Genomic DNA, 10,899 nt, shown 5'->3' with positions numbered 1-10,899 from the left:
TAGCTGCACTGCAGCAACCAGCTATCTACATGTAGAAAAAAAAAGGAAAACAAAATTAATGTAAATGCAATTAAATGCTTAAGTAAAAGATAAACATGCATGCATACATGCTACATGAAAATATCAGAGGCCATATGCATATATAGCTGAAACCAGAACTGAATCTTTTGGTTCATTAGAAGTTAATTTTCTGTGTGAAAATGACTGCACTGAAAATATAATTTTGAAGACATTCTGTTTTATAATACAGATTTTGTACTTTTACAGCCTTTGTAATGCACCATTCCAGGCAACAGGTGAGGCTGAGAACAGAGAGAAACAATAGATCACCCTTGCTTAAGTAAAATTGTGTGTTGAGGTTGAAGAGTTAAAGGCATAATGCTGCAAATGTATCAAGGACAGACCACCACTGAACAAGCTTTAAAGGCCTTAGGGATCTTTCCCTGCTATGATTTTAATGGAGCCATATGGATTTTCAGCTGCTGGAGGATCTGGTTCAGCAGACTTCAGTCAAACAGCCTCCATTCACACGAGCTGTGAGCCTGGCCCAGTTTGCCCAGACTATTTGTAGAACTTACTCTGTGGTGCTTCACAGACAGATGTCATTGATAAGTCTCCAAAGGGAACTCCCACATTCTTATATTATGGTTTCGAACACTCCCAGAAAGACCATCTTCAGTCCCATGTATGCCCTTATATACAGAGCACAGTATGGATCTTTATCAGCAAGCTCTACCTGGGATCTTTGGAGTCACAGTCAGGATACAGTGTAACTGTTTTGTTTTGCAAGTACCTGCTTTGAAGCAATATTTAACATCTTCTTCCGATCTTAGTAGTGACCATCTCTCACATTAGTGATCTCTTAACCCATAGAAGTCTGTAGGAAATGTAGGAAAATCTTCAATTTCCGCCTGAGCTTAGGAAAGAAGTAGCCTGTCATTTGTAGACTTCTCTCCCAGCAAATAATACAAAGCTCTTTATTTCTGCTTCCAGGACAACTTATCTTTTGACCCTCATTAACCAGTTTCTGGAAAATGGAGCCTACCCCTCCACACCATAGTTTAGTTTTGACAACAGCTTGGTGTTGCTCTGTCCTTAAATGCCCCCTGGTTGCTGCCTTTCTCAGTCCGCTGAAAGACTTTGCGCTTCACATTTAAATTGCTTCTGCAGTTACAAAACATCATTCCTTCTTAGAATATGGCAATGAAGATTTTAAAAAGCTTCCTCATTGTAGTCACTAAATATGGTATTTGCAGTAATAGTGTATTTCAGAGCAAAGGAAACAAACGAGTTTATCAACATAGCACTGCTTTATTTGCCTGATGACCTCTGATGACCTTTTGGGTCTTGGCCTTAGAAATATTAGAGAACCCATTCTGTGTTTTCCTGAGGCTTGTAGACATTACAAGGCAGGAACAAGTTAATGGAGAAACGGAACATCTTCATTCAAGGACCTGAAATTGTAGTTCGGAATAAAGCCGGTAAAGAGCCATCAACATTTCTGGGAATTATTCATTAATATCTACGTATTCTGCTATACATTTATGCTCTCACAGTTGGCCCAAGTCTGCCAGGCAATAAATTCAGTTCTGCTGCCCATAGGTGGGGGAGCTGGATGCGGGAGTTCCACGGCTGACGCGGGGAGACGGCAGGATGGGCAAGATGGGCAGAACCGGGCAGGATGGGCAGAAGGGCGGCGGGAGCGGCGCTACCCCGCAGCAGAGCGCCGGGCCGGGCGGGCCGGGCAGCCCCGCCGCTGCGGAAGTGACGGCGCGGTGCCGCGCAGGCGCAGTGCCGGAGCCGTGCCGGAGCCGTGCCGGTCGGAGCAGTGCGGCCCGGCCCGGCGCTGCCCGGCGCTGCCGCTCCCGCTGCGCTGCGGGGCCGCGGCTCGGGCACTGCCCGCCGGGAGCCGGCGCCTCCCGGAGCCCCGCGCGTTCCCAGCCGGGCCTTGCCGCCCGCCGCGGCGGAGACGACCTCGGGCCGGCGGCCCCGTGCCAGCCCAGCGCCCGCTCGCACACAGAGGTGGGTGAAGCGCCCGCTCTGCCCCGGCACCGCTTGGTGCAGGCAGAGCAAAGGGCCCCGCGGTTCCTCGCAGGGGGCGGGCCGGGCCTGAGTGCGGGACCGAGCAGGTGCGGGCGTGTTCCGAGCGGGCGGGAGAAAACTGCGCTGGGACTGAGATCCATGCTGAGCTGCTGAGGCTGCCATGCTAGGAGAGGTTGCTGAACCATACCAGCTCCAGGCTTGCCTTAGTAAGTTAGTCCAGCATTAATTTTCTGAGAACTAAGGTGCTTTATTCTCCACTTTAAAGCTGAATCGTCAAACTAAAGCTTACGGTTAACTACACTCATTAGTGCTTTCAATGGCAAGCCTTAACTTGTTTCAAAAAGTTGTATTTTTGGGGTTTGGATATGTTAAGTTGCGTGTGTTTTTTGTTATGTCACAGTCTTCTGGACCATGAGCATTGACACACAAGACTGAGTTCACTATGTGGCAAGGAGAGTAATTTTTACATGTTGTCTTATTTGTCTTTATATCAACGTCGGAAAGACATTGGAGGGTTAAACATAGTTGTCTCTGAGAGGTTTTGGCTACTCTTTTGATTGTGGAAGTTGGTGTGGAGATGCCTCTGCAGGGAGGACTCATGGAGAAGTAGACTATCAGGTGTTTTGAAACAAGAATTTATCATCAACATGCTTATTGGTTTGCTTACTTTTTGGGGGGGTCACGGTCTTCATGAGGAGCTTTCTATGTGTGAATGTTCTTATGATAATGTGCTTCTTCTTTGTTGCCTTTGAGCAGAGGATGCCAACAGACAAGAGTCATCTGCCAGACAGTATCCAAGAACAAGAGTCTGCCACTACTTCAAGCAATAATTGCCTGCATAATGATGAGGAATTGGGAATTGGGCAGGAAAATGGCATTTGTGACAATGGTGCGGGTAATAGTATTGGAATTCCCAACTCTGACAGCCAGGCTTCCACTTCCATGGCTGTTCCTTTGGAGATGCCCAGAAGAGGACATCCCCTTTTACAGATCAACAGACAGCAGATTCAGTCTGTCTCATGTAGTGCACATGCTGCTGAGCTCAAAGATTTAGGAGTTGATGTCTATGACCAGGATGTGTTGGAGCAAGGAGTTCTTCAGCAAGTAGATAATGCAATTAATGAAGCAACTAAAGCAGCAAAAATAGCTAATGCATCAAAAGAATATGAGTCAGTACTGGAGGATTTAAGGTAAATTGGTTTTTTTTTCTTACTGTTCCTTTCTGCTACTGATGATATAGTGAGACTTGGTATCTCATGTTTTTAAAATCTGAAAGAGGAAAAGAGGTTTTGAAAGCACTAGATCATATGTACTCTTTGGAGTCACTCACCTTTTAAAAATGAAGAAAATATTTTTCACATCAGACAGTGCTTCATTGCTCTTATTTGACTATTCTAGTCATGCATCAAGGTGACAGAGTGCATCTCCTTTTTCTCCTGTGTCTCCTACCTCACCAAGATGCATCTGTTTTCTGGGCAGTGGAGAATGGCATTATACTCTGTTATTCAAAGTTAGTCAGAAAAAGTGTCACTTCCTCAATTCTGTATGTTTGATGGAGTTACATGCTTCGGGTTATGTTCCTTCTGTAACTTGGATGACTCCCTCTCATGAATGTCCTGCAACCATAACACCCTTGTCACAAGTGTTTGTAGGAAGTACTTAATGGCACCTTGAAAGAATCAAATGCTTAAGTAACATCAATACTATTGATAGTAGAAGACTTTGAGGAATAGGAGCTGCTAATCTTTTAAATTTTATCTCCCTTTCTGCTTCTAGTCTCATTGTAGAGTTAATGTGTGGACTGTTGCAGGTAAATTATTCTACCTGGGTATGTTTCACTGTATTGCATTAGTGGTGTTTTTTCAGTGCTCAGGAGTGCTGTAGGCCTCAGTTACCTGTGTGAGCTCTCACAGCTTTCTTATGCTTAATGTTATGCACTTCATTAGTTTTCCAGTTTGGGTGTGGAGATGTGAAATTAAATAAGTATGCAACACTGAAATTTAATTTCAGGTGTTATGGAGCAGAAGAACATGAGTAAGATGGTATTGAGAGGAAGAATGGAGCAGCGTAACCATTACAATTAGATTATGTGGTGCACAGCACTGTTAATTAGTTTATGTTTTCCCATTTTTCTTCCAGAAGCATCCTATGATTTTTCTTACCCCTCTATTTTCACCTTGCATTTCAAGTCGTAAAATAAGATTTACAAGAGAGAATGCAAATAGTTTATGCAGGTTTGCAGAACCTTGTTTGCATAAGATGTAATGTGACAATCTGAAAGTTGATTTTTGAGCAAATTAACAGGTATAGCTGACTTTGAGCAGAGGGACTAACAAAACTTAGACATGAGTAAAGGGTGATAGAATTGGTTAAAATCCTGTAGCACAGTGAATGCATGACTAGAGAAGAAATCAGGCAGTAAGTGTTTTTTGAGTAGTTGGCACAGAGTTCATAGTAGAAGCTGCATCATTCTATAATATACCCACAAATTTAAGCAGAAGAAGGAGAATAAAAATGTTTGAAGTTAAATCCTCTTCAAATCCCAACGTCCTGTTAATTAAAGTTTTGCAGAAGAAGATACTGTCAAGAGGGCCAAGGAAGCAAGGGCCAAAATTAGGAGATGTGCAGGAGGATGCAGGTGTACTACAAAGCAGCATGACTGGAGAGTGAGAAATGGGATGGGGTGGTTCAAAAATGTTGAAAGCGAGTGGAGAAGATGGCAGTGATTGCTGGGGAGCTGGTAGAATATGTCTCCTAGGAAGGATAACAGTGGTAGAATCCACATTAGAGCTGGAGGTAAGTGTGGCCCAACAATTTCCTCCCTGACAACTGAGGAGACTTCCTTAGTGCTTCTCCTTGCAATTGGGGGGAATAATGGCTGCTTTGCAGGTTGTTGTGAACAGTTCTCTTTGACTTTTTTCATAATGCTTTGCGATTCTAATTTGTACATCCTTATGAAATATTTTGATATGTGAATTAACAAACCTAAGTTTGTTGCTTCTGATGGTCAGGCAGTTCCTTCCTTGCAAATGAATTCAACAGCAGAAACATGATATTAGGTTGTAGCTAGTGGTTCTTGAATGGAAACATGAAAAATGGTAGTGTGTGAGTAAGGGAAGTTTAATGTTGATGTGCTTTTAATTCTTTGAGCTAGTCTGTCTCATGAAGTTCCATTTTTATCTTGTAATCTATTTCTTGTGTAAAAGGTAAAAAATACAGGTTTCCTTATATATTGGCATCAAACCATTAGAAACATTTTAGCAAATGAAATCATGGGATTTCCCATTTATATTTTTGTTTCATGTTTTGTTTACCTTGAATAATGAAAACAACTGCTCTTGTTTGGCATCATCAGACTTGTAACTTTTGAATACTAAATATTACAGTGGTTGTTCAGTTTACTTCCTTCTGGAATTTTAGTATTAGCAAAATTTAGTTAAATATTTTATAACGTACAACTTTTTAAAGTGTTTAGTATTTCCAATGTTGTTTAAATATAATATGCTTTAGAGCTTTTTAAGTCTTACCTTAAATCTCCTGGAATTTCTAAATTGTCTGAATTGTGAATGTGCTATTTTTCTTTCTGGAATTTACCAGTTCATTGCAATCTTACTGTTTTTTCAGATCATGTACAACATCTCTGAGACACATAAATAAAATTATTGAGGAACTTTCACCTCAAGCTGCTGACAACAAAAATATTAGCAGAAAACTAGATTCAGTAAAACGGCAAAAATATAACAAGGTAATTGAATTACAGTAATTTCCTCTTTATAATACTTAGTTTGTGCTTTGTCTTAAGGTTTGGCTTTTGTGATATAATTCTTAATTATATTGTTCAGAGTCAGTCTAAAATTGCTGTTCCTTTCCTTTGAAATGGTTTCATGCTAATTTAAAGAATTTAAAATGGTGAATTTTTTTTTCTTCTAAGTTTTGGAACAAGATGTAAAACTAAAGTTTTAGGACCTGCTCAGAAGATTGATTTGCATGAATTTAATTGAAACCCTCCAAGTAGTATTTGAAGAATTAACAAAGCCTTGTTAGGGCATGATTCAGTAGTTTAACTAAATCTCAGCTCTCATGGTCTTCCTTCCCTGTGTTCTTTTCCTTAATCCTCTTTCATTATCTGTATCTTGCCAATACACAGTTTCCTTCTGTGAGCCTCTTTAACTCATTGTTCTGTCAGAAACTGCTGCAGCTTTTTTCTGCCATAGTAATGAGTTAAGGGAGCTGTAGAGCAATCAATCTAGCTGGCACCAGGGTAGTGTAGGCAATGGACCTCTACAGCTGTGAGTAGGAAGAGATTTCAGCAAAGAGAAATTTCTGCTACTCAGGAATGCAGCACCTTTGATCAGCTCACTGTCTGCTGAAAGTTCACCCTAATACTTCCTCTAATTATAAACCTGACTGTGAAACTTACTGTCCTTTGCCCTCAGACAGCCCAGTCTTGCCACTGACTCATTCACTTGTAGTTTTTTAACTTTGATAATTTCAGCAGCTTGGATAACACTGTGCTCATAAGCTAGCCTATTAAGAGAGTGGTGGGGACAGTACTGAGCAGTGGCAAAGGACTACAAAAACATAGCTGGAAGTAATAGGAAGGAATACATTAAACCAGAGTTACCATTAAAGAATGATTACTATTCTGCATGTTTTCATATTGCTTGAAGAAATTTACACATGTTGGTTGCAGGGGAAGTTCAGACCTCCATGCAAGTTTGTTGTTAACCATCTTTGAAGTAAAAGAAAAGAAATCTCCTTTTGAAAACTATAAGCCAGTGGTTCTAATAACTTGAAGAGTGTTTTGCAGGCAGGCAGTGTATTTAAATCTGGTCTTGAGCTACTTGTTGCATGGAAAGTGCTTTTTAGTACTCTTCCTTTTGTAGTATTTAAAGAAAATTGCTAAAGATGACTGAATTCTTCTGGTTTTGAGACAAATGGGAAACTGATGACTGGTACAAGACAACTGTTTCCTTAGAGCTGACATACAGGGCATGTTTTATGATATAAAGTACTCTGGTAGCAAGGATACATGCATACACAAGAGATACTATATTGTACCATACATGAATACAGTTGCTCTTTGTGTTTTGAAAAGTGCTACGTGAAGGCATGGGCAAGATAGTGAACTGTCCTTCATCAAAAGAAAAAAAAAATTGCCATTTTGTAATGGACTTGATTTTTACTGAAGCATGTGCCTCTCTAGGTAAGGAAATACTTCCAAAGCATAGAGTTACAAATGTGGAAGGTTACATTGTCTGAGTCTTTGTTTTACTGGTTGGAAAGTTTTGTTTCACAAATGAAAATTAGCAACACCTAGGAATCATAACATCACAAGTAGATGCACTGTTGAGGATATTACAGTCAGATAAAAGATGTAACAGAAGAATTATTAGCTAAGAACTCTTTTCTTAGCAGTAGTCAACTTCTCACATCATCTGTAACATTGATCTTTTGAAGTCATTTCACTTATTTTTTGCTGTTAAATTAGCCCTTAACCGTGTGCCAACACCTGTCAGGATGTTGGACTCACTTATAATTTCAGTTTCATTGTAACAAAACATTCCAAAACATCTGGGATGATAAAGAAATCTTAGTAAATCTTAGAGCTGTTATTTGTGGCTTAGTAATCATGAACCCAGTCTCGCAATCATGAACAAATCTGTTGGTGTTCTCTGTCCATCTTAGCAATCTGCTTTGATGGGCTTCCTGGAATCAACACATTCATAAAATGACCTTAAGAAATGTACATAAAAATGCAGTATGCACGTGAATTTTGTGTGTGTAAACAGTCTGATCTTACTATACACATATGGTGAGATAATCACACACCCAAAATCTTGTGTCTCCTGTGGGTTGGAGCCATACAGGTATTGTGGTGACACTTCTTTTGCACTTCTTTTTGTTTCAAGTGTGATACTGTAACATTTGAATATGAGATTCTGGTTGAAAATACTGCAAATACATTGATTTAAGTGTTGTTTAAAAGGTTATCAAGTTTATAAACTGGATTAAAATTTAAATTACTTATCTAATTGTTGAAGGAGCAACAGCTGAAGAAGATAAAAGCAAAACAAAAACGTCTCCAAGGAATACTTGGTTTAACAGAGTTTGCTGATGAAGCAAATGAGATTGAATATGAGGAAGATGAAGGTATGTATAGAAGAAGGCTGAAAGTTCTGTTCTACTTTTATGTAATGCCTTTTTTGTTTGTTTGTTCGAAGCTATGCTGTAAGATTTTTGCCAGTAAGGAAATAAATTTCAGTGGCTGGCTTTCAAAGAGAGAGTTAGGAACACTTACTCTGTACACCTGCAGATTTGCAAATCTTGGCATATTCATGTGGGAAGTTTTAAAAACTGGATGTTAATCTGCGTTCAGCTGAGTAGGGATGGCTGAGGCACATTAGAGTATTGGGCTTAATAAATTGGAAATCCTAACATTTTTTTCACAGCTAATTTGATAAAGATGACTAACATCATGATTGAATTACATTTTATATGCTGGATGCTATCAATCAGCATTAACAAAATTGTTTTTTCTTACTGTTGGGAAGTATCACTAGAAATGGAATGGGGAAGTGCTTCTTCTTTTCAGGCTGCAGTGTGATTTTTTTAAATTAAACATAAGGTTTCTTCCAGAGTAGGATATGTGTTACCTCAGTGTTTAACTAGGTGTTCTTTCTCTCTGCTCTCTGTAAACTAAGCTTGGTCACAGTCAGTAACCTGCAGTATTCTGCAGGGCAAGTTTGGGTCCCATTGGTGTCTGTTCACCTTTGGCTTTTATTGTTGTTTGCAGAGGTGAAAAAACTCTTTGTGCTGTTTGTCTCTTGCACGTTTGGCTAGAGTAGATTCCCGCCTCACAAAGCTCATGCTGCTCTCCTGATTAAACAAAACTTAAAGGAGTCAAAGCCTCAGTTAACTTTTCTCAGTAAAAAAGCATTTTAAATCCTTTTGCTTTGAATGGGTTCATGCAGCAAAACTTAGGCACACAGTGTGTTGAAATGTAACGAAGAAGTGAATGGAGCCCAACATAAGAAATGGAGCAGTTCCAGTAGGAGGGGCTGGAGGTGGAGGGGTTTCACTGTCGTTACTCATTAAACATATGATAGATACAGTGCTTTAAAATGGGGCATTTAAAGCTGTGCTGGCAGTGCTAATAGACTTATTTTGAAATTTTGGAGCCTAATGATAGATTTCAGGCCAGAATTCCCCTTCAGCTTCTTCTGTATGAGAGCTTTTCTTTCTCTTTGGTTTCAAACACCCATTACAGTTTGTGTATAGTAACTGTAAGTGCACTGAAAAGTGCTCTTTTATGGCAGAGTACTGTGCAGCCAATCTGACTTTAGAAGTCATAATCCTAATATTAGTATCATGGGCTAGGAAGACAGGTGTTGGGTGTTTTGGTTTGGTTTTATTGTTTATTGGTCTTTTGTTGGGTTTTTTTGAAGCATATGGTAGGACAGTTTGTGTTTTGTGAGATTTGTGTCTGTTCTGTTGTGGTAATCAAAATGTCAGATTTCAAGCTTAGGAGTAGGACTGAAAAATCAATAATAAAATTGAAATGGGCAGTGTTGCTGGAGGTGGGAACCCAGTGGTTTCTTGGACAGAACATGGTGACATGGGTGGAATTGACAGCATAGGTGGTACATTAGAGTTCGTGCATCATTTGGAACTGTAATTTTATGGTAGTTCTCGCTGCTGTGTGTTGTATCAGAAGTCTTTGCATTTTGACAGTGTGTCTAACACCCTTGTTCCTGTGTTTTAGTTATACAGAAGGTGTTAAAGGCGTGCTCTGTGTTCTGACTTCTGTTGCAGAACCTGGTCCATCTTCTCTTGGCAGTATGCTTATGCCTGCTCAGGAAACAGAGTGGGCAGAGCTCATTCGAACTGGTCAGATGACTCCATTTGGAACTAAAATACCTCAGAAGCCAGAGAGGAAGGCACGACAGTTAAGACTAAATGAAGCATCTGATTTTGAGAAGTACTTAGCAGACCAAGCTAAGCTGTCATCTGAAAGAAAGAAGTTATCCCGTCGCAAAGGAGCAAAGAAGAAAGCACAAGCCAAAGATGTTGAGTGCGTGGCTCCTGCAGCTGCTACAAAGGAAAAAAGTGGTAAAGCCCTCTCCAAAACAGATAAACGCTTAAAAAAACATTTGAGAGAGCTTCAGAAGCATGCCCTTCAGATTCATTCAAAGGCCAGGATTCCAAAAGAAAAGAAGTATCCCGAGACCAAGAAATTCAGGCATGAACAAGAGGATGATAGTGGGGAGTCTGACTGTGTTCCTGATGAGGAGATGTTTGATCCAGAAGCAGCAGAAGAGGAAGAGCAGGCGTCTTCTTTTGCTGAGAACGATTCTGATTATGAACTTAAGAATTTATCAAGAAAAAGAAAACATTTGGTGAAGAAGAGTTTTAAAGAAGCTGAAAATGATGCTGACTTCGTTCCAAGCTCTGAAGAAGAAGAGGATACACCAGGGAAGCACAAAATGAGACGATGGAGAGATGATGGAGATGTGGACTATTATAAACAGAGACTAAGGTTAGTCCTAGACATTTTTATTAGTATTGCTAACAAATTAGTATGTTGAAAATGCAAAGGACAATGTCTATTATAGACTGCTAGGGAGTGTATTGAAGTAAGGGAAATGAGGCAGTTAGAAGGATTCCAGAAGGATTCAGATATGGAGCCTAATTAGAAGAACTTGGCTGTTAAATTTTTCTGGTAGTTATAGGTCCTTATTTGTGTATCACTTTGTGCTAATTTGTGATTTATGAAATTTGTATAGCCTTTGTATTGGTGATCTCTGCAGCTACAGTGTGCCGTTGAGATGTTTTCTCTCCTGCTAGCATAGTTTT

At 40.0% G+C, this 10,899-nt stretch overlaps 1 protein-coding gene across 2 annotated transcripts in view; it reads left to right on the top strand.

The window, feature by feature from the left end:
* Window positions 1-1,889: 1,889 nt before the first annotated feature.
* ERCC6 (ERCC excision repair 6, chromatin remodeling factor) overlaps window positions 1,890-10,899 on the top strand; it is a gene marked incomplete at its 5' end in the record, with an annotated part of 43,322 nt that continues 34,312 nt past the window's right edge. The window contains 5 exons of one of the 2 annotated variants that reach the window (XM_082285893.1): window positions 1,890-2,022; window positions 2,800-3,233; window positions 5,668-5,788; window positions 8,088-8,196; window positions 9,859-10,582. In XM_082285893.1, the coding sequence (XP_082142019.1) occupies window positions 2,803-3,233; window positions 5,668-5,788; window positions 8,088-8,196; window positions 9,859-10,582 (1,385 nt within the window). Of the gene's footprint in view, window positions 2,023-2,733; window positions 3,234-5,667; window positions 5,789-8,087; window positions 8,197-9,858; window positions 10,583-10,899 lie in introns of those variants that run through there. The other variant, XM_082285892.1, reaches the window with a different exon arrangement.

The sequence above is a fragment of the Coloeus monedula genome (genome assembly GCF_965178545.1).
Source record: "Coloeus monedula genome assembly, chromosome: 8".
Classification (NCBI taxonomy): Eukaryota; Metazoa; Chordata; class Aves; order Passeriformes; family Corvidae; genus Coloeus; species Coloeus monedula.
Note: the sequence above shows the minus strand (reverse complement) of the source record. Positions and strands in the feature narration are given on the sequence as shown.